The sequence below is a fragment of the Muscardinus avellanarius genome (assembly GCF_963383645.1).
Source record: "Muscardinus avellanarius genome assembly, chromosome: 13".
Taxonomy (NCBI): Eukaryota; Metazoa; Chordata; class Mammalia; order Rodentia; family Gliridae; genus Muscardinus; species Muscardinus avellanarius.
The window spans coordinates 19,934,024-19,958,368 of record NC_137799.1 but is presented as its reverse complement, the minus strand read 5'-3'; the positions used below and the strand labels follow the sequence as shown (position 1 = coordinate 19,958,368).

The following is a 24,345-nucleotide window of genomic DNA, read 5'->3' as shown; positions in this document are numbered from 1 at the left end:
CTTTAAAAGTATGGTGTCAGGAGGCATTTGGATGATCCAATCCATCATCATCTGAATCAAGTACAGACATCTCCTTATACATTCCCTGAATAACACTGACCACACTCTGTTGTGATTGTCTTGGTACCTGTCCATTTCTACCACCTGTCTCTGATCTCCTTAAGAGCAGAGGTTATCTGTCTTCACTTCTGCATAATTTCTATCATTTAACATAGTACCAGCAACATTGGTACATGCTGAGTAAACTATCTTAAATGAATGAATGAATTAGAGATAGCTCCAAATAAGGGTAAAGACAGTAAACCTGAAAGAGGGTGGTGTGCAGAGTTTGAGAATTGATAGCATGAACCTTAGGAGAGACCAAAGAATGAAGGTAAACACATCATGAGTGGCATTGGTTTGGGGATATGAGCCTGGCCTCTGAGCTAATTGATGGATTTCCTGCTGAAATATATTTTTCCACCGCCTCTTCATATCTCTGTGACCACCCTCCTTTTCAATGAGCTACTTTACCATCTATGGTAGCTTTAAATCCTTTTCTCATGATTCTTTCCCAGACTTTCTGACTCCATTTCGGGAGATGGATGCTGAAGGACCAGGTGTGGTTGTGTGGAATATTCCCCTCCTTGTACGTAGCCCTCCACCATGTCCTGGGAACCTGTCCTCATTTTAGAGCCGGGTAGTAGTGGAAATCATGTCTGCCATGTTCACTGACATCTCCCCAGGGCCTAGCTCATTGTAGGGTTCAACAAATATTTGTGGGTGGATACCTGAATGGATACATGATGCAAATTGACAGCATGTCTAGTCCTGTCTCCTTAGCTCACAGATGGAGAATATGAAAGCAAAGAAATCATCCCAAGTCCCACCCCAACTTAGTTTCCTCTACTGTTTCACCTATCTCTCCTGCCATAATGTTCTGGGAATTGGGCTCAGATCTCTTAAACTTAGAACCTAAATTTTAGGTCATTGAATCCTCCAGTTAGATAGGACCCAATATATCTTTATACACCTCAGAAGTCTGAAGTCTAAAGAGAGGAATACATTTGTTTAGTCCCACAGTGAAGTTGTGACAATACTGAGGGTTGACACATATGCAAAAACACAACAATAACAACAACAACAACACCAAAAAACAACAACAACCTCTATGTGTCTCCATAGATCAACAAATATATAGTATGTGCTCAGCAGTGTTCAATCCAGTTGTGAATAAGACAGAGGGGCCTTCTTCCCTTGTGGAGTGGATTTTTTATTCTCATTAAGAGAGAAACACAATAACTCAGGAAACAATTGTGAGAAATTACATTCTGATTGCAAGAATTCCTATAAGAAATTATAAATGGGATGCTATAGAGAAATGACTGGAGTAGAGGAACATTGGTATGTATAGTCAGGCTGAGGTTTGATTGACATAAGAAAAAGAACAAGCCAAGCAGAAAGACAAGTGACAGGTGTTAGGGAGACAGAGACAGAGATGCTAATGAGCAGACCATGGGCAGCAAGTTCAGCACACTGGAGAAGCAGGTGTGCCAGCCACTGGGAGATGTGCGTATCTGGTGCTAAATTCAGCCCAATTCATGGGACCTGGAGTGTGTGTGTGTGTGTGTGTGTGTGTGTGTGTGTGTGTGTGTGGTGCTGGGGATGGAGCCCAGAGGCTTTCTATCTTCGGATTACATCCCCAGACATATTTTGTATTTTATTTGGAAACAGGGTCTCACTAAGTTGCTGAGAGCCTCACTAAGTAGCTGAGGCTGGCTTCAAACCTGCGCAATCCTCCTATCTCAGCCTCCCAGGTACTGGGATTACAAGTGTGTGCCACCACACCCAGTGGAACCTGTATTTTATTTTATTTTTTTAAATTTTTATTGGTGCATTATATTCAAACATCATATTGGGGTAAAAAAAAAAAAAACTTGTGTGCACATACATGTACACATCACTGATTTAACCCCTATCCAATTTCCACCCCATTTCTTCCCCGTCCCTCCTTCCCTTGCTTGGCTTAGTGGTTGTCTGAGGGTGAGAGAATGTTCCCAGGGACCTTCAAGCAACCGTGTTACAAGATATGATGTACATTGTCCAACGATCACCCTCGCCACTCTAAGGAGAATGGATTGCATGGAGAAAGGAGGAGAAATCTCCATTTCAGCCTTATCATGGTGATATTATTTTCATATGACTCAGTATTTTGATTAACATCACTAGCATTTACTTTCCAATGCTGGTGCTATCTAAAATACTTGAGTAGTACTTATATTTTATAACAACAGAGAAAATACCTGAATAGTACTAGTATGCTACATCAACAGATGGTGCTTGGACTTGGCTTCCGGAGAATTCCAAGAGGTTTGTGAGCCTCAAAACATTTTCTGTAAAAATTTGAGGTCATCCCCATTTTCTGGAGTTTAAAATTTTCATCCATCTCTGAAATAGACCCATGGTCCCTAAAGAGTGACTTAAATGCTGGAAAACAGGGGGCATCCCAGGTCACTTCCTGAATCCTGTTCCCAGCTCTAAAATCTGAACACTGTCGGGGATCTGTGAAGCTGAGAATGTTGATGTTGAGTTGTCATATCAGACTGAGCAATTGCACTTTCCTTCATCTGTACCCTCACTGGAGTAAATAGAATTTGGAGGTTTTTCCCTCTGAGGAGGAATTAGTTTATTCCTTAGAAATATAATCTACAACTTTGTTTATTCAAACTCTGGTCTCTGAGTTTCTCTGAGATTTTAAATAGGCAAGTTCACTTCTAATGTGGCCTGAAACAGTCCAGCCTGTAATTATTCCCTGTTGACTTTACCCATGAATCTAACCACCTATTGCTCTTCCCTCTCTCCTTTCCTTCCTTTCCTCCCTTCTTTTTTCTCTCCATCTGTCCATGGACCTTCCCATTTACCAGGCTTTGGGCTAGGGTTGGGGTAAGATCCTCCAATTCTAGTTTATAAGCTACTATGCATATTTTAAAAAAAACTTCTTAAAACATTTCACTGAATTCTTCACATCCACAGAATACAGTTTGAAAACCACTCACTTCAGAAGTTGAAAACGACTTTAAAAAAGTTAAAGTGCTCTGCCTGCACACAGTTATTAAGTATTCCCTGCAGTGCTCTCAGCCTGCATCTACACTACCAGAGGGTCCTTTATCAAGGTTAATATTTTAGATCAATATCCATTTCTGCCCTAGGTCAACAGGTGGTGGAAAACCAATAGAGATTGTGAAATCAAGCCCAATTCTTAAGGAAAGGGCAGGCTTTATAGGTGGGAACATAAAAGAGAGCTGCCAGCCCCTTGGCTCCTGGACCCTCTTTGTCCAGAGCCTTCCAAAGTTCTCTCTAAATGATGCCAAGGCTCCATGATCCTGTGTGTGCTTCCGGATGTAGGATGTAGCAGGAAGCCCTCATGGCATGGGGTTGTTTCAATTTCCGGAGTATTTTCGACATGTACCTATCATATTCTAACTCGCCTTATAAAACAAGCATTTTCATTTAATACAGTGAGGGCTTTGTATTCTGAACAACAAACACATGGTCTAAGGCTCTCGAACATAACCTGCCTTTTTTCTAACCCCCACCCCACCTTCTACTCTTCTGGCCCTTAGAAAGCACAGTGCCAGCAGAAATATCTGTTTACAAACAAGTGCTGTAAGAGAACAGTATCAGGAGCTCAAATGAGCCCCTGAAACATGCCCCTGATTCTTGGAGTCACTGTGAGCATTGTGTATCACTGGCAACAGCTTTCGTGAAAGACTTCCATCTTTCTATCAATCGACATGCCTGCCTTTCACTATCTCCTTTCACTTATTCATTAAAACCATGAGGAGTCTAGACTAGAGAGACGAGGAGATGCAAGCCTACACCTTGTGGGTATCTGAGAAGCAGAACCCAGACAGAGAGTTCCTAGCAAAGCGTGAGACAAACCCAAAGGGATCCAGCCTACAGGGCCATCTGAAACAGAAGCTGATGGGAGAAGGATTGTTAATTGGGTTGGTAAAGTAGTCACATGATGACAGAAAGCCACTCTAGATCATTTTTTAGGATCATCAGTGAATAAAGGGACACTTCATCCACTCTCATGAACTTGAATCTGCTCTAGCTCCTTATTACCTATACATAATAATGATAGTAGCTAACATATTTATCACATAATATGGTCCAGGCACTCTCCTAGTTTTTTGCATGTGTTAATTCTTTAATCTTCACAATGGTCCTCAAAGTAGGTACTATTAGGATCCTAGATTTCCAGGTGAATGATGAAGAAAGTTAAATGAGATTCCCGTGGTCCATGGCAAATAGTCGTAGCATTAGAATATATACTTTGTCATAGACCTTCCAACATCAGATCTGCATACTTCAGCCTCACATTCAGCTTGCTGCCCAAATCTTATTTCCTACCACAACTCTTTTTTGTTCTTCATAAAGGGGTTACTCAACCTCCGTACCATTGGCATTTTGGATGTAAGGCTGTCCTGTGCATTTGAGAATGTTTAGCAGTATCTCTGGTCTCTACCCACTGGGTACAAAAGCAGCCCCCTCTACAGTTGTGATGAACAGAATATTTTCAGATATTGTAAAAATCCCTTGGAGGACAATATTTCCACTGGACTGACTCCAGTAATCAATTACTGACTCTCAAGGATTCTTGAGATTCGACAGAATTACCTGATGCACCTAGAACACATATCCCATTTTTTATACTTTTTACATTTGGTTTTCCTTTGACCTTACAGTACCTTTTACCTTTGGCCTCCTCCCCATCAATCTTCTCTAGTCTCTGGTCTGTCAGTTCCTCAGCTTCTTTTACAGACTGAGAGGACATACTATCTTGTCTGAGTTACTGATCTACTTGTTCTTATGCTTTTTTTTTTATTTGTCTAAAATAATGTTTGCCACTTTGGAAGATTTTATTTAAAATCTTCTAAAGATTCTGCAGGAGTCTTAAGTTAAAACTCAATCGATTCCATGCATTCAATAATTGTTTATTGGTTTTAGTGTGTGTCAGGTTCCAGGCTAAGCACTGAAGGTATAAAGTCAAAGGACTATAGTCCAGGTCCTTCCAGAGTTTATGTGATAGACGAGAAGGGCCACAGGGGGACTTAGAAGTCAGCTGCACATCCTCCCTCAGCTGTGTAGATGAGCAAACCAAAAGACAGAAAGTAGGTTAAAGTTAGTCAAAGTGAACTACAGACCATGATCAAGGCTGAGCTAATGATCCTCCACCTAGTGGAACATAATATAAATTCTGAAGTCCCACAAGCATCTAAATATGATTTATCTACCTAGAGCTTTAAAGAGCTCTTTCAAATTAAGTTTTAATTCATGATTTTCAAGCAGAGATGTCACAACATTAGAAAATTAGCATGCAGTTTGAAAAGTTCTATCAACCCTCTCTCCAAAATTTTGCTTACATTTCATCCGTTTTGTTAATAAGTTCAAATGACTCCAGATTGCCAAATGACCACTTAACAGGGTGTCCTGAGACATTAGTCCTGGCTCTGTCATTCTGTACAAGAGGACACCATATTATCCCTAGCTAATGAGCCCCTATCCCCTATCAACTCCCTTCTTTAATAACCACCACAGTTTACCTATTATCTAAGGAAGACACTTTAGATTTTGCCCTGCTACTCCAAGCTCTTTGTCATCTAGCCTCAGGCATCCCTGGCTGCTACATTTCCCTCGATTCCTAGGTACACTCTCAATTCCATCACATGCAGAAGTCCTCCCCATATCTAGACCTACCTGCAGGTGACTTCACAGTGTTTGTCTTTGTCTTCTGCCAGAAAGTACCCATCTAGCTCCTCTCCACCCACCCAAATCCTGCACCTCACAAGGCTCAGCTATTTTTGGTCAGCCAGGAAAACTTTTTTGAGCCTTCTGTCTGAATCAAGTGTTCTTTCCACTGGGCCATTTGCTTATGCCTCTACTATAGATATTGCTTATTTATATCTTATTTATAATTAAAAAGTGTGCTTCCTTCTCGTGGAGCCGGTTTCCCTTTCTTTGTCATAGAATGAGTTTCTCTTGGGCAGCACAATTTAGAAATTAAGAATTTACTCTCTGGATTCTGAATGCCTGGAGTTGAACTTTACCTCTGTCATTCATCAACTGGATTCTCAAGCTTGGACCAGTTACACTGACTCTTAGTTCTTGTTTTTTTCATCTGTAAAAAGGACACAATAATACCACCTTCCTGCTTGGATGATTGTGGTAAGGAGTTAATATGTTCATTCATGCAAAGAGTTTAGCATAATGCCTGGCACACAGTGAACATCAGCAAGCAGTGCTGTCCCTGTCTATTCTTCCAGCCCTGTATAGTGGAGATCTGCTTGTCTGGCCTCATCCCTTCCTTATCTCCCTTTGCCATCTCTCTCCTTGTAAGGCTCACCCCTTTCTGCCCGCCAAGATGAGGTGATGGCAGGCTCACTCGAGAGAGGAGCTTTTGTCTCCAGAGCTCAGCCCACACTGTCTGGGGTTCATTTTTACATAATTTGCTGCAGGCCTGCATCAGGTATGAAATCCACAGTATTTGGCCGGCCCATGTGGGAATCTTCCCTATTCCTCCTGGCTCCTTAGGTTGGCGGCAAGTGCTCAGTGCTCTCCCAGTGCTATTGGTAGATAAGAACAGAGGTTCAGAAACAGAATGAGGCTGATTCGCCTTGACACAAAGTCTGTACAATGCCTGGTGTATTTTTAGTATTTTAGGGGCCTACAAAAATGGCTTAATTTATTTTAAACTCAGGAGAAAAAATAGCCCTTGCTCCCATAACTACCTGTGTGAGTTAGGAAAAAACAGCCTAAGTGTCATATTTCTAGTACATAAAGATGTGCAGATCAAAGATTAAGTCTGTCAGAAGATGCAGAAGGCAGTTCAGACTCATGACAACTAAAGGAAGTGGTAACACTGGCACTGGTCCTCTAGCCTGGAAAAGAAAGAGGATGGAGGTAATACACTGGCACTGGTCCTCTAGCCTGGAAAAGAAAGAGGATGGAGGTAATAGGGAAGCATTTCTAATTGGAGGTCTGGCTCAGAGACCTAGCTAGAATATGTACTCTCAGAAATAAGTCCAGGTAAATGTCTGAATTTAAAAGTTAAGGTTAGTCTTTACCCTGAGGGGATCAGAGAAATATTCAATATAATATAATTTTAGGACAATGCATCTAGTGATGCTTTACAGGTTGTGTCATGGAGGTATGAAAGTACTGGAACATGGACCAGGTAGGAGAGTTCCAGTAAGGGTGATGATAATGTATTCAGCAACAGCTCTATTTTTTCACAGACATAATATCATTAACCCTTTATATGGGTTAATAGCACACTTATTTTACCAAGTATGAAAAAGAAAGATCAGACAAGGGCTATGACTTGCATAATTTTTATATTTGTTATATGATGGCAGAGCTGAGGTTTGAAACCATAGATCATCCTTTATCTTGAAAAATAAACACCTTTGGCTCACATGGGTTTGTAAACGTGAACTTGTGGACAGAATTCTCTATCCATATATCTACATATACATCATTCACCCAATAAAAATATTTTGAATACCTACTAAGTGCTTCTATTGTGCTAGACAATATAGGATATATCTTTTCAAACTTTAAATGTGCATGCACACATACATACATATGCATGCACACACACACAGGTACAGTGTTAAAAAAGGAAGTTGTCAAGAGGATCTACATTTTGATTAGAATAAAACCAAGAGAAAGTCACCATTTTATGGAAACTTTCTTTCCTTCTCCAATAATGCAAATGACCTACATGACTGTCTTGATGTCTGGAATATCAATAGTGTTGGTGGCATTAAGATGGAATATCTATGTGGCTTTGTGGGGACATATGAAACATGATTCTGAACTTACTAGCTACATCTATTTCTTCCCTTTTCTCTAATTCTCTCCATTTATGGTTCATTCCATGTGCATTTGGTCTTTCACATTCCCACATACCTGTATAACCATGCCCATTTATTAGATGCTTATTTTATGCCAGGCATCTTGCTAAGTGTTCTGTGAACAGTGTCTTTTTACATCCTCTCAACTAGAGCTGCACTGAGGCCACGTTGAAGCCAGTATTTCACAGAGCTGTGTTTGCTCCAAAACTGTGCTTTCAGTCACCAAGCTGTCCAGCATGCTTTTGCTCAAGCAGACATCCTCCCAAGCACTCATTTCCTCTGGTATGCATGCATACATATAAGTGTTTCATCTATATCAACCTGTGCTGTATACCTGCCAATCCTTGTCCTGGCCCGAAAGATACCAGGAATGCCCCTTGCCTTCTGGAAGCTCTCTTGCCTTATGTTCAGTCACAGAAATTATCTTATTTGGATGAATGTAGGGACCCCCAATACAGAAATTCCTTTTTTTTTTTTAAATAAAGTAGCTTGTTTTGTGGACAAATGGATAGTGTGGATTCTCTTTGGACTAGATCATACAGACACTACTCTCCAACGTCGAACTCTTCATTTAGATTAAGATAAAGTAAATGCATAAATCTGGTTAACAGTGTGGGCAGAGATGGTGAGATTATCGCCCTGAAGCAGGAGATGCAAACAGAGGGCATCAGTGAATGCTGGGTTAGGAGTTAGGGCTGAAGATTTGGCTCTGCCTCTCATGAGCTGTGTGACACTGGCTGTTTTGCTGCTTCTTGCACAAAAGGGCAGCTTCACTTTCCCAATTTGTGTGAACCAAATTGTCATTTCTACCTATCTTGTCTTCTTTAGAAAGTGAGAGGAAGCATATAAAGTAAAGGTGCATTGTACACATTAAAGTTTCAAATAAACCTGGCTTCTATGTTATTGTAACTAATAGAGTATATAATAAATTGATGGTAGATTTTTTTCTTACTTAACAAAATCTTCTGAAAAAATGTTCAGTGAATGTAGAAATAATTCTTGCTCATGTTTTTTCCCATATAAAACATAGTGCATTAGTTAATCCTTAGCTTCAGAATCAGAGAACTGGGTATAATCCTAATTATGTTTTTATGGGTCAAATAATCTTTGTCAAGTCACTACAATACTCCAAATTCCAGTTTTCTCACTTGTAAAATGACAATAAAGAACCTCTCTCATGACATTGTTGTGAGAATTTAATGAGCTGATGCCTGTAAAGCTCTTCACTCCATACATGACACATCAGGATGACTAGCTATGTTTATTTCTCAATAGGTACATGCAGCTATGACTGACATTAGAACAAATTAGAGCAGCAGCTCTGAGATTTTAAGGAGGCTGGTTAGTAATCATAGGTCTTCCTAATTGCATAGTATCGGTTACTGCATCAACAGAAGGACCAGCACTAGCATTAAGGAACGGGGAGTCTCTAGACAGAGGATGCAGCCTGTTCTAGGTCATGTTCCATACCCTGCATGCCAAGCCAGATTCTTTTACAGTGGATGCCCCCGAATATGTATTTGATGTGTCAATGAATGGGTAAATACATAGACTGGGCAGAAGTTAGGTATGTTAATTTGGGAACTGAAAAACTCCAGGGGAACACAATCAAAAGGTTCAGAATCTCTAAATATGAAGGATAAAAGGAACCAAATAATTTTTGAAGGATTCTGGAAACAAGATCATGAAACACTAGGTGGGGAAAAAAATGGAGGTGATTTGGGCTCTGCTTATGAGAGCGCTAAGAAATGCTTAAAGACACAAAAGCAGGCCTTCTCAGTCATAAGTTCTCTGATTCTGGAAATATGAGCAACTACTTGTTGAGACGTTGTACACATGCTTCAAGCATGAGGTAGTTGTTAACAGAGATGATTCAAAAAAAAAAAAAAGGTTAGGGAACCTTCAGCCTTGACTGTACCTGATTCCAGGGATGGTGGAAGCTAAGGGCTGGGACCACTAGGAAGGACATGACACACTGGATGCACCTGTCTTTGACAATTTTCTTAGAGGTTGTATCATTATCTCTAAGGTGTGATGAGTGAGTGTGTAAAGTAGCTAGTTGGTCCTCATGTCATCAGAATGACCAAAGTTAGGGACTCTCCTTTACCAGAAGAGCTCCATCAGTGCTCCAGTTCACCAGGATCTGGTTGGAACTGTGCAATCTTTAAAGGTGAACAAAAATGAAATATGCTTCTCCCTCTGCCTTCTTCGTCCTCTTCCTTCTTGTCTCTTTTCTTACTCTCCTCTTTTGTTTTCTTTTTAAAGTTGACATGCACAAATTGTGTTGACAAGGTGTGAAAAAGAGTGCGATGAACATGTATCTCTGTTTCAGAGAACAGTGACAGAAAGGATCTGAACAGCACAGATGAAGGGGGAAATGAATCCCCATTCTGAGGAAAACGAACATTTGTTATGAATACTAACAAAAAGTGCAGCGACCTCTATCATATGCCATGCAAATGAGTGTTTGCAGTCTCTCGCTCAGCCCTCAAAAATGACACTGTGTGCTAAGTGTCAAGTACTTGTTATATCAGTTTACTTATGAGGAAACTATCGAGGAGGTGCAGAGATTTTGCCCCAGGCTACACAGCTAACAAGAAGCAGAGTCAGTATTTGAGCAGATCAGTCCAATCCTACAGTACATGTGTTTTAACACTTGCTATGTTGCCAGTGGCCATATGCCAAGTCCTGAAATGTTTGTTTCCTCTGTTACTGTCAGAGAGAGGAAGATGCATTACTGCCATTTTACGGATTAAGAAGACTATTATTCAAAGAGGTGACCTGACCTCCCAAGTCATATAGCAGAGCCAGTCAAATGCTATAGCCAGTACCTGAACTCCAGCTTGTTAGTTCATAAAGCCCTGACCTTTCTGTGTATACATGGAAAGCTTACATTAAGCAAAGGAGGCTGCCTAGATAGTCAAGAGCCCGAAAGAAGCACTTGTACCTGAAGCCCTTGGGAGCAGAGAGGTGAATTAACTCATCCTAGGTCACATAGCTAGCAGAATAGGTGCACAGACCCAGGCGGTCTGGGGCTCTTAGATAACCTGCTCCCAGTAAAGAAGAAGAAACCAGGTAGGAGAGGAGATATATTTAACATTGTGATGTTAATTCTACTGCTTCCTGAAGTCCTGCATACAGAAACCTAATCCTGCCCTGTACTCTTGCAAGACCACCACAGGGCAAACAACCTGAACCAGTCTTGACTCTGGGAATTGTTCTATATTCTTATTTTGATGCTCTTGCTTTCCTGGCACCAGGAGACAAGGATGCCATGCCTAGAACTCTAGCCTGTGTGATTCTCATTCATCCCCTTCCTTCCACTGATCCTGGGGGATCCTTTGAGCCACGGTGGCCTGAGAAATGGTCCTCAGGTGTGCTCCTCTTTGACATCCCCCTCTGAGTGCCTGGTGGCACCAAATCCTTTGGGTCATTTTGGTGGTTCTTCCCCCAATTGAACCTAGTGCAGGGACCATGAGTATACTTAACCCAAATCTGTCTGTTTTAATCATTCTCCTCTGGATAGATAAAAGCTTTTCCATAGGATTGCTCTCTCAAGCATTTCTCAGTGGCTTTGATACCAGCGATTAAATCATGGAAGGGAAAACAAAACGTAACAATAACAACAACAAAAAAGGACGAGCTTCAACCTTTAGCTTTTAATTTTTTTAGCCCCATGAAAGAAACCAGATTGTTGACCTAAATTCCCCCTTTCATCCCCATGTCCTCTCACCTCTGCTTGTATTCTCCTGGCAGAGGTCCCAGAGCTAGTGGGTATTTAAATTGGAGGGCCTGAAACTGCCTTTACCATCACAACCCTACATCTCCCACAGTGGGAACTAGGCTTGGATATCAGAAGGTCCGGGATTTTACAGCCCAGAGTTGGACATAGAAGGGACTTCTATGACCATCTACTGTGACCCTTCCATCTGAGAAGGAGGGCAAGCACAGAAGCTCAGAAAAGGTGCTCTCTCCCAGTGATCCACTTTGACTATGGTATGAAGGTTATTCCCAGGCAGGAAAGCATCCCAAGGTCAAGTTTTGACTCTGGAGCCATACACATGGCTGTCAGAACAATGGCTCTATCAACCCCTTGGTAGCATGCTTGGAAATAAAATCATAGCCTCTCCACACCTTAGTTTCCTTATCTGCATGTATATACTTTACAGGGTTGTTATGAGCCCCAAATGGAAAATCTGCACTTAGCAGAAGGGTTGTTATCACATGAAGACTTTCAAAGACTGTTGTTATTATCATTGTTTATTTGATAATGCTATTTTTTTAATAGGGAGAAATGCCCCGGGTAGAGTTTTCTCTCCTCCTATATCTACTCTCCCAACTAGAAAAAACAAATAATACAAAGTGAATATAAATTGTCATCATTTGCTAATTCTCCTTCTGGACAGTGATAAAAGGAAGTCAGATGTCATCAGAACTTTTGAATTAAACCATCCCAGGAAACCCCACGGGATGGAGGCACATCTAGGGTCCCCCTCAGCTGGGGGGTAACTGCACTAGAAATTAGGATACTTGAATTCCAGTCCTGCCTATGTCTTAGTGCTCTGTGACTAAGTAGTAGTCTTCATTTCCCAGGGTCTCAGGTTTTCCCCTCTGTAAATAGCAGCTCTTATACAGGGTTGCTGTAAGGATTGTATGAGACATCATCTCAGCCTGGAAGCAGCTACCTGGACTCAGGACCAGCAGATGTGTCAGAATGCATATGCATTCACACAGAAACACAGGGAGGAAGGTTTCCTTGTGTGGGGACCACAGCACCCATTTCTTAATCTTCCTCATACATACTTTTTTTCTTCTCCAAATAGGAATTGAGGAAATCAAGGCACTGTATCATAAGAAAAGAATGACTCTGGTCTGGAAACAAGACAGTGGAAGATGAAATAGGTTTTAAAGAAATCTCAGCAGGAAATTTTTAAAAAGCTTGTTGGATGATGGTGTAATAATTTGATAGTGAGGCCTTGACAAAGGACCACAGGCTAGATGTCTTTGACAACAGAAATTTTATTTTCTTTCACTTCTGGAGATTGAAGTCTGAGATCTAAGTGTCAACAGGGTTTTCCCTTCTGAGGGCTATGTACTGGACTTGGGGAGGCCTGTCTTCCCTGTGTCTTCACAAGATCTTTCCTCTGTAGACATCTGCCTCTGAAGTATCCTCTTCTTATATGGACACTGATCTTATTGGATTAGGACCCACCTAGTGTTCACTGTAATATAATCACCTCTCTAAAGATCCTGTCTCCAAATACAGTCATATTCTGAACTACTGGGGTTAGTGACTTCAACATACACATTTTCGGGTGACCCTAACAAATGGAAGAGAAAAAGGGAGGGCAGCCAAGAGTGGACCAATAATCTCAGGAGAAGAAATCCAGTACAGACACTGGATAGACACTGGGAGCAGCAGCAAACTTGGGTCAGAAACTAACAGAGAAACTAATGATGAAAGTCTAGATACTGATGGATAAGCTCAAGAAAGCATCCCAAACTCCACAAAGAGGATGCACAAGTCCTGAATCCCAATGAAAGAGGATGAGCCCAACAGAACAGACAATCCCTGATGGTAAAGAATCATGGATTCTGAGTGACTTTTTAGGTCCAGTAGAAAAGCACAGAAAGCAGCCTTGTAGTTCAGTTAAGTTTGCTTGTGCTGGTGCTGTAGGATTTGCAGAAATACTTCTGAAGGGGCCTGTGCCTCTAGATGAAAATAAAATGCTTGGCACTTGGTACTTAGCCTGGTTCTGGGAGTCCTGTCAGCATTATTTCCACCCCATAGTGCCCTGGACAGCCACTTGTTCTTCCTTGAGCCTCAGTTTAGGCTCAGGAGTTAACCAAGCCAATAGCTTTGTGGAGACAATTTATGTAGAATACAAGGTATTTAGTAATTTCTAAAGAAAGAGTGACATGCTTTTATAGAGAAGGTAGAAATAAGGACATATCTCACCTCTTTTTCTTTACTTTTCACTTTTAATGATACTACCTATGGAGACTCTAAAATATGCCAGGCTCTGTGTTGGACATTGAACATTTATGACTGAACCAAAAGGACATATATGTGGCAGAAAATAAGACATGGTGTTGTAGGGGAGGTTTTAGGACTGAGAAGAGTACATTGCATAGGAGGGAAGAAGACTTGTCAGTTCCTGAGTGGCATGGGGTACTCATGCCGTAGCCCTTGCGATAAGATCTTTAAAGTGATTTTTAAGGGTGTGCCCCTGAGCTCCAGAGTACTCTTGCAGGACAGCCTGGCCAGGGTCTGGAGGATCTCTTGCGTGTCTCTGCCTTTGGGCTTTCCTATTTTGTGCATGTGCCTTGCTCTTTGGGGTGAGGTCGAAACAGAAGCAATGCACACAAATCCACAACAAGCTCCTGGGGGCATCTGCAGCCCTTTGCAAAACTCAAAGATAGGGACACATCAGATAGGTCAGCTGACCAAGATTTCAGTGAGCAGTGCCTTAATTGGAGGCCCGTGTCCTGATACGGGCTTCCTCTCATATCCCTCTGTGCAGTGTGTACAGACACCATACTGGAATGTAAAAGGGTGCTTGATATTTTCATTGCATGGTTCTGCATGCATATAGCATTTTGGTAGTTATATGATAATTATATGTAGATCATATGAAGAATCGCATGTGGCCTTCTACCTTGCAGCACAAAGATCTATGTGTCCCCTGGGATCATCATCTCATCCTCTAAAAAAATGGCACAGACTTCAGAAAGACACAGGCCCTATTTCTTTAAACTATGTCTTTATCTTGCTGAACAACTGGTTAAAGACAGGGTGGAAGTGTATGGGGATTTTTGTGTCCTCCAGAGAAGACTGCTGTGTTTTGTAAGAAGAGACACAGAGGAGAGGAGACCTAAGCACGGAAGGATTGGGAATGACATAAGACATTCAATTCAAATCAACACAGATTTTTGAGCACAGTCTACATACAAGGAACCATTCTAACAGTGAACAAAAGAGCTCTTAAATTCTAGCAAGGGATCATTTAATCTGGACCCCTCCTTTTACAGAAAAGGGAAATGAGGCCCAGCAGTAGAAAGCGACTGGTGTGACTTGTTTACCTGGCATGCCAAGCCCAGATCTCTGGTGCCAAATCCCATTCTCTGGGCTGGAGGTAAGGGGTGCTTTCAGCCCCCTGAAATGTGATGACTATCGATTAAGTTATTTTCATACAGAAATAAATCTCTTCCACCATTCTACCCCCATCCCCTTGAAGCTCAGTGATTTCCTTTCATCACTGGTGCTCCTGGTAAACATTTCCATCTGAACTTCTGAAGCCACTTCTTCAAGGGTCATTGCCTTTAATGCATTTCCTCTTGGTTCCACTTGAAACCCTCTCTTTGCCCTTCCTCTCTACCTCTGGGGGTCCAAGCTACCCTAATTCTCCCCAGCTCTGGGTTGTAGTATGTGTTCTCTCTCATTCCTTCCCACTTCTCTCTCAACTGAAAACAGAGGTGGTCTGAGCCAGGGTCCCAAGCCCCAGGAAGATTCTGAACTGAGGACATCATGCACATGTATAAACATCTTACCTTGATAACCTTCCAAAGGCAACAGGAAAACCAGGGATGGGGAGCCCTGGGCAAAATAAAACCCTTCTTGGGGGGGGGGGAGAGAAAGAGAGAGAGAGAGAGAGAGAGTTTTTGTTTCAGATTTTAATGTTCTCGTTCGAAGAACCATAAATGTCCTTTGAGGGGGAAGAGAGTAAACAGGGGCAGGAGAAAAATGGAGCTAAGAGATAGCCTAAGCATGAATATGGTGCCTTTAAGAACCTCTGCCCCTGTTGAATCCTGATGTGGGCAGAGAGATTTAGGGCAACTGGCGAATCTGGAGTCAGACCTCTGTTTTTGGAGAGAGTTGGCTGGGAGGCAACATTTCTTGTGTAGTCACTTAACATCATCTTCACCAATGGGATTTATGATTTCTGAGTATTAAGTTTTACTAGTGGGACCGAGGAACACGTGTGCTTTTTCAAGCCTTCATCTGAGCTCTTAACCCACCCCGCTAGATGCCCTCAGGGTACCCTCTCTCTCTCTATCCTTTCTGGATTTTGTTTCCAGTCGTTTCCTTCTTTTTCATCCTTCAGATTCCTCAGCATCTTAAATATGAGTTACCAATTGGACAGGCATTGTTTGTTAAGAATGCTCTATCCACTCTGTCTTCTAAGAATGACAACATTTTTAAAAACAGATACAAATGAAGGAATCAAGGTCCATAGAGGTGAAGTGATTTCACTCTGGGCCTACCGCTAGTAATTGCTGTCCTCGAGATTCCAAACAAATGACCTCAAGTCCAAAGATCTTGCTCTTTCTCCCCTAGCAGAAACACATTCTGCCCTCTGATTCTCCGTTTTTTTAGCCACCAAGCATAAATTAATGCCTTCAATTCTGTTTGTCCTTAAAGTCCCTGCCTTGTCTCTTTCTACCTCCATTTAGAATCATGTATCCTGTGCCTATTCACGAGGCACTAAGTGCTCACTGTATGTAGCAAGGTGCTGGGCAGCTGAGAGAGATGGGCCAGACATGGTCGTCACTCACAAGAAGACCCAGTCTAGGGAAGAGGAGACAACAGGCAGGACACCAGCAACTCTAAAACCTGAGAGTCAGTGCTGAGCTACCTAAAAGTAAAACAAGTTTTGAGGAGAGAATGATCACCATGCCTGAGGTTGTCAGGGAGGGCTTCCTGGAAGAGGTATCCTATGTTTTAGTTACTGGAGAAGCCCAGAAAAGTAAAATAAGACTAGGTCTCAGTATGTACTGAGGAGGCTCAGTCAATTCTTCCTTTACCAGAGAGCTAATAAAGACACTGAAGAGATTCTTAGTGCTTTGTCAAGGTCATGAAAACTGTAAGAGCGAGTTGACTGTGTGAGGAGACTCTGACTATTACCTGGAATACTGTTGGGCAGGGAGTGAGGAGAGAATGGTAGTTCTTCTCAGATCCTCAGCCAAGATGCTGGCTGTCAGCTGCAAACAAAGAGGCTGACACAAATCCTAAGGTCCCGGTGCCCATAGAAGAGCAAAGACTGTGTGGGCCTCCTCTATTGATTTGGCTGGATACAGTCCATGCTCATTTGATGAGCACAAGTGCCCAATGCCCAGTTAGAGTTATGGTGACCGCAGTGATTCGTCATTTGAGAGCAGGGACTGTCCTTCTAAATGAGCATCTTTTATTCATTTTTGTCTCCCTCTCTTTCTCCTCCCACCTGGCCTCATGCATCATCTGTCACTTAAAATACACTCTTAATTAGAAAGTCCACTTCCCCATCCAACAGCTCTGTCTGTGCCAGGGACACTGGGCATGTTCCAGAGAGGCTGGGGAACGGGGGCTTGGTGAGTGGAAAGATAATTAGATCCAGAGAGAATCCAGTAAGCTACTTCCTTGCTTTTCCAGAGGAAGTCTAAAGATGACCTGACTGAACTTCCTCAAACATTTAGCTAAAACTTGTTATACACTTAGCTAGAACTTGTGATAACCCCCAGGCAAATGGAATGATCCAAATCCCTGTGGTGTTAGTGAGGGGGCTGAAGGTGCTATGGATTTATCACCCAGGACAGTGAATTCCAGGATCTACAGAGCTAGGACCCATTTACAAACCAGTTGAACTTCAACTGGTCTCTTTACCTTCGTTAATTTCCATATTCATGATCCCATCAATGAGAAACTTATTATCATTGTTATGGGAATGTTACATGTATTTGATGAACTCATGCATATATAGACACGTATTTGATATTACATGTATTTGATGAACTAATTCAAATATAAATGCATTAACATAATGTCTGGCCTGCCACAGAGGCTTGGTAGATATTGCTTATTATTAGTATTATCTAGGCATATCTAACATCTGTTTATATAAGTGTAAATTTATATATTGTTATCTAACAATAATCCACAAATATATGGGCTATGATATATAATTATGTATAATAATGCTTCAATCATATATGTATATATGATATATGGATTGCTGTTAGAGAAAAGCAAACTGCTTGGATCTTAGGAAATTTTTTACTGATTCCCTATAAACCCTCAAATGCCTTCTATTTTCTCAGACTCCATTTCCTCACCTGTCAAATAAAGAAGTTAGAGATAATGATCTTAAACACCTTTGCAGCTCAGCTGGACGTGTCTGCCTTTTTGGGGGGTGCATTTCAGGGTTGGCCAAGACTTGTCATAGGTAGAAGCACTGGGTTTTGAACCCTTGATCCTCACTTTTCTATGCCAACTATCCACAACACAGATCACTTGATGACCCTAATAGCAGGTATACACTTATGCTATGGTGAGTCTCCTAGGGACTGCCCTTCAAATGAGTATCTCTCACTCATTATCATCTGCTGCTTCTCCTCTCGCCTCATATTATCATCCTACAATTAAAATATCCCCTTAAGCCGGGCGTGGTGGCGCACGCTTGTAATCCCCGCGCTTGGGAGGCAGAGACAGGAGGATCGCGCAGGTTCAAAGCCAGCCCCGTGTGCTGGCTTAGGAGACCCTGTTTCCAAATACAAATGTAAAAATAGGTCTAGGAGTGTAGCCCGGAGGTAGAAGGGCTTCCAGGAACCCCAGTACCACAAAAAAAAAAAATCCCCTTAATTAGAAAGTCTTCCTTCCCCTACAACTCTGTAAGACCAATGGTTTTCAGATTTTTATTATTACTGCCATTGCTCTTAAGTTTTCTTTAGGGAAAGTATCCATTCTTTAAAAGCATTCTCGAATGTTCCATATTCGAAACCAATCTAAGTAAAACGGCATGGCTTCAAGTTGTGTTAGACTGCACCAGACCCAATTCACCAGCCCTCTCAGTTTCCCTTGCCCTCACCTTGCCCTTGGGGTGGTCCCAGAGGCACCATTCATTAACTGCCACAGTCCCACAAAACAGTTTGAATACTAGTTGAGAATATCCTGATAAAAAATAAATTATTAGAAAAAAAAGTAACTTACCACCCTCTCTCCTTCCATCCTGTATTTATTCATCTTTCTCTTTTGGGGCCACATAGGGCTATATGACAAATGTTCCTATACCTCACGAGACCGAGGATGGGTCGTGGGCATTCACACCGTCAGTGACCAAGGCAACAGAGACCCACGCTACTTTTTCTCCTTGAAGACAGACCGGGCTCGGCAAGTGACCACCATCAATGCCCACCGCAGCTACCTCCCAGGCCAGTGGGTGTACCTAGCTGCTACCTATGATGGCCGGTTAATGAAACTCTATGTGAACGGCGCCCAAGTGGCCACCTCTGGGGAACAAGTGGGTGGCATATTCAGCCCGCTGACTCAAAAGTGTAAAATCCTCATGTTGGGGGGCAGTGCTCTGAATCACAACTACCGGGGCTACATTGAGCACTTCAGTCTGTGGAAGGTGGCCAGGACTCAGCGGGAGATACTGTCAGATATGGAAACCCATGGTCCCCACACCCCTCTACCTCAGCTCCTCCTCCAGGAGAACTGGGACAATGTGAAGCGCACTTGGTCCCCCATGAAAGATGGCCACATGCCCCAGCTAGAATTCAGCAATGCCCACGGCTTCCTGCTGGATACGAATTTGGAGCCCCCTCTGTGCGGGCAGACCCTGTGCGACAACACAGAGGTCATCACCAGCTACAACCAACTCCCCAGCTTCCGCCGGCCCAAGGTGGTACGCTACCGTGTGGTCAACCTCTATGATGACAACCAGGAGAACCCTACAGTGAGCCGACAGCAGGTAGACTTCCAGCACCAGCAGCTGGTGGAGGCTTTCAAGCATTACAACATCTCCTGGGAGCTGGAGGTGCTGGAGGTTAGCAACTCCTCACTGCGCCAGCGCCTCATTCTGGCCAACTGTGACATCAGCAAGATAGGGGATGAGAGCTGTGACCCTGAGTGCAACCACACACTTACCGGCCACGATGGTGGGGACTGCCGCCCCCAGCGCTACCCCGCCTTCATGAAGAAGCAGCAGAATGGGGTGTGTGACATGGACTGCAACTATGAACGGTTTAACTTCGATGGAGGAGAGTGCTGTGACCCCGAAATCACTGACGTCACTAAGACTTGCTTCGATCCTGACTCTCCACACAGGTAAGACACCTCCTGGGCAGGAGATGCCCAGTTGAGAGCTGAGTAAGATGTCCCCACTTTTTAGGTAAGGACCCCTGAGGCCTGTAAGGGTTAGTACAGTTGTCTAATTCGTGCAGCAGCTTCAGGACCAATTCCAGCCTGTGACTCAGGTAATCAATGCTTCATTACAAAAATACTTACTGAGTCCTTACCGTTAGCCATGATGAAAGGTTGCAATCTCCATGTTCTCAAAGAGCTCATTTAAATTAGGTGACATACCGAACATGGTGACATGTACCTGTAAACTCAGCACTTAGGTGGCTGAGACAGAAGGATTGTAGGTTTGAGACCAGCCTTAGAAACTTAGAGTCTCAGTAACCTAGAGAGATTCTGCTTCAAAATAAAAATTAAAAGAGCTAGGGGTGTAGCTCAGAGGTAGAATGCCACTTGGTCAATCCCTGGTACCAATAAATAAATAAATAAGGATTATGTGCTTAGTATAGATAAGTGTTGGACCATGCATAATATTGATTTAAAGCTGTGCTATCCAGTATGTAGTCCTTAGCACGCTATCACTTTAAATATCAACACAGTAGAGGCAAATACAACTTAAAATCTAGCTGCTGAGTTGTACTAGCTATAGTTCAAGTATGCAGCCACCTTGTGGGATTGGTGGCTGCCATGCTGAGCCGAAGAACAATATGGAACATTTCTGTCATCTTAGCAAGTTCTGTTGGATAATGCTGGTAGAGCTGGGGTCATACAAGCTGGAGTCAAATCTCAACTCCCCTCCTTCCTTACTTTGTGACCTCGTTGAAGCCACAAAATGGGAATCACTGTGTACCTACTTGGTGGCGTTGCACTGAGGGTTGCACTGAGGGGGCTAGCACATAATTAGCTCTCAACACATGGATTGTTCATTCCTTGTTTAATGAACAGGAGTGTGTGACATTCAGGCAGTTCATAGGAGATCAGAGGAAAAATAAAGTTAACTCCCAGCTTGAATATATCATGGAGACTTCTTTGCAAGAGGTTGTATTTCAGCAAGGTCTTTAAGAATAGGTAAAATTCAAGGCATAATAGAGCAAGGCTAGAAATCAAGCATACAACATGGGGACTATAAGTAATGAAACTCTATAATGTAATGGAGATTCATGATAAATGAGTAGATTTTAGCTGCTCTTTACACACACACACACACACACACACACACACACACACACACACCACATACCACACACATGGTAACTATGTACAATAGTGTGTGTTTATTACTTTCTCTATGGTAGCATTTTTTTTTTTTGCAGTACTGGGGATGGAACTCAGTAGCATCTACCTTCCAGCTACACCCTCAGCCCTATTTTTTTTTATTCTTTATTTTAAACTGGGTCTCACTGAGTTGCAAGGGCCTTACTAAGTAGCTGAGGCTGTCCAAAAACCACGATCCTCTGGTCTCAGCCTCCCAAATGCTGGGATTACAAGCATATGCCACCACACCTGACTATGGTAGCATTTTACCATATATATACATTCCATACCATCGTGTTGTAAACCTCAAATATAAATAATAGACGTCTCTCACTTTTGGGGTGGCCCACATTCTCCCTTGAATGTGTATTTCTCATTGCTCTAAATAAATCTTTCTGTGTCTCTGAAAAATAAAAATTTATTTACAAAAATAGATGTCATTTGGGATTGGGAAAGAAGACACCACAGACAGACAGCAGGAGCTTCTTCTGTAAGACTGAGAAGAGGGAAGAGGGAGGCCTTCTAGCTAATGCTTCACTTACCTTCCTCCAGGGCTGTCGACTATAACCAGCAATCCTAACCCAAAGGTGAACCCAACAGTGCGTGTATTTGATGTGAGACCTGAAGGAACTAGTTTCAAGCCAGAGAAATAGTCAACATCCACTTTCCTGTTTTTCCCAGATTTACGCTGAACTTTTCCATTCTGTCCAACACAGAGGATCCTGGACTTGCTGATGGCTCGAGCACATTTGCCAACCTCTGCAGGTTTTCTGCTGACACTTCCCTTTATGTTTCTCTCAAAAGAGCAAGGGCCTCCCGTGCACAGGCAAAGTACCTATGGGCAAAGGAATGACGATGCTGGCAGGGGATTGTCATGCCTGGCAGCAAGTCAGAAAGCACGTCAGCTCAGCCTCCTGGCACCAGGAGGGCCCGTGGACTCTCCCCATGGCGCCTAGACATGTGAGAAGCAGCCTGAGTGTGTGGCTAGCCCCTTCCACGTCATGAGGACTATAATCTCTGTTCTCATTTGGGCCTTTCCAGAACTTGACAGGGGAGACAAGACAGGAGTATAACATTTGTAATTGACTGTTAGGGAAATAGAGGAATTTTAACTACACGTCTTCTGTGATATCTGTGGTGTGTGTTCTACTGAGCTAGACCCTCAGGAACTGTCCTCGTGCCAGTGTAAAGGGGCGCATGGGGAAGAGGGCACAGCTCAAAGTCATTACCTCATTTGTAGGTCTGTTCATTTGCTCATTCACTTATTTATGCCACAAATGTTTATTCATCACCTGCCACATGCTGGGAAGCTGGATACCCTTAGCCCCATTGTGCTCAAGGAAATAGATGATGGTATGTATCTAGGGATACTCTACTAATATATGGATAGCTTTGATTCAAATCCAGACCTAGTCATTCTAAGGCTTACACTGGAGGGGGATATTTTTAAATCCAAGTATCTGTTAGAGGCAGAATTAAAGAACAGGAGTGACAGAGTGGCTTTGGTAAAGCCTTGGTAGAAAACTGATGTGGGTGCTCAAGTGAGGACCAAGAGCAGCTGGCATTTGGTGAGCCTGATGCTGGTGTGGAAAGAACACAGAGCCCCAGGTTCCAGATAAACCACAGTCAGCAGACAACACTGACAGAGTCCAGTGGCCTCTGTTTTCCTTAGTCACAAGACTTCATGGCCAGAATGTCCATGAGCAGACATGTGCCCACACTATGACCATTCACACCATGGCCTGTTTGTTTGCTGGCTGGGAAAGCAGTGTGTCCACAGAGGAGCCCCTCAGGTCATGTGTTATCCCCTGATGAGGCTGGAGTTCTGGCTGAATCAGCTCTCCTGTGTGCAGAGAGAAACCTGTGGAAGGCTGCAGAGTGATAGGTTCTTTGTGATTTTAAACAAAAGAGAGCAAGGAGAGTGGGGTTGAGGGAAAGAGAAGGCAAGGAAGGCAGGTAGACATAACAGAAACAGTGAAAATGACTTTTCTCGGTGGTTTTAATAAAGAGCATAATCATTCTCTCTCTCCTCTCTCTCTCTCTCACAAAAACACACACGCACTGTTTTTGTTTCTTAATAAGTAAAGACAATATTTAAATCATGACTTCTCAGTCTTATGGCAAAAGGCCAGGTTCCTCCATCCTCCTGATATGTCACAAACTGATTCCTTTGTAACAGACAACAGATTTAATTGATAGAAAAATGAAAGCTTTCAAGAATGGTGTGTCAATGACACGATTCTCTAGAAGTTTCCAGATGTTGAGTTTCCACTCTCATACTCATTGTGCCATAAGCAGTTCAGACTGCTCACTTTGAGTAGCATTGATGAAAATGTATCATTCTGACAATTTCTCTAGTCATGTTTTTGAGAAAATAAGATCCCCCAGTAATGCAGCTGAGAAGGTGAAGATATTTCATCAGAGAAGTAGCCCTCCTTTTTTGTTGTTTATTTGGGCGCTGGGGATTAGGTCCAGGGCATTCTGCCTTTGAACTATTTGTTTTTATTTTTAAACAGTCTTACTAAGTTGCTGAAATGGACCTCGAGCCTGAAATTCTCTTGTCTCAACTTCCCAATTATTGAAATAACAGGTGTGTGCCACTGTAGCCGGTATACCACTTTTTTTTTAACACACTAAAATTCTCACTGTTTTGTTGTTGTTGTTGTTGTTTGTTTATCTCATAGCCCTTGGTCCTATTAGTTCATGTTCTGGGGAATGTGTACTATAGGATAGCACTCCGCTCCAGCGGTGGGGCCATAGAAGGCCTCCCAGTGGTGTCAATTGTCTGACTTGCTAACATCTTCAGAGACTATTGAGTCCAACACACTTGTGCCCCACAAAGGGAAACATTCATTAGTGGTGAAGCCTGGGGAGAGGGGAACTCCAACTTCCCAAACCCGGTCATTTGCTACAGCCCAGTTTCCTAGCCCTACCCTGATGTTCTTCTTAGCCACAGACCTCTCTCACCTCACATTCTGTCCTCACTGTCTTCTCCCAGTTATCCCAAGAGCTTAGGGTTGTGAAGTACTGAGTAAATGCGTTTGAAAAATAATTGGATCATGGTTTGGAGTATGCAGGATCTGCTTCAGAATTGTTAGTGTTGCTGGGCATGGTGGCACATGTCTATTATTGCTG

At 42.6% G+C, this 24,345-nt stretch overlaps 1 protein-coding gene across 1 annotated transcript in view; it reads left to right on the top strand.

The window, feature by feature from the left end:
• Positions 1 to 24,345, top strand: part of PAPPA (pappalysin 1) — a gene marked incomplete at both ends in the record, with an annotated part of 247,503 nt that overhangs the window by 13,540 nt on the left and 209,618 nt on the right. The window contains one exon of the mRNA XM_080709626.1: positions 18,921 to 19,983. Coding sequence (XP_080565752.1) covers positions 18,921 to 19,983 — 1,063 coding nt within the window. The remainder of the gene's footprint in view (positions 1 to 18,920; positions 19,984 to 24,345) is intronic.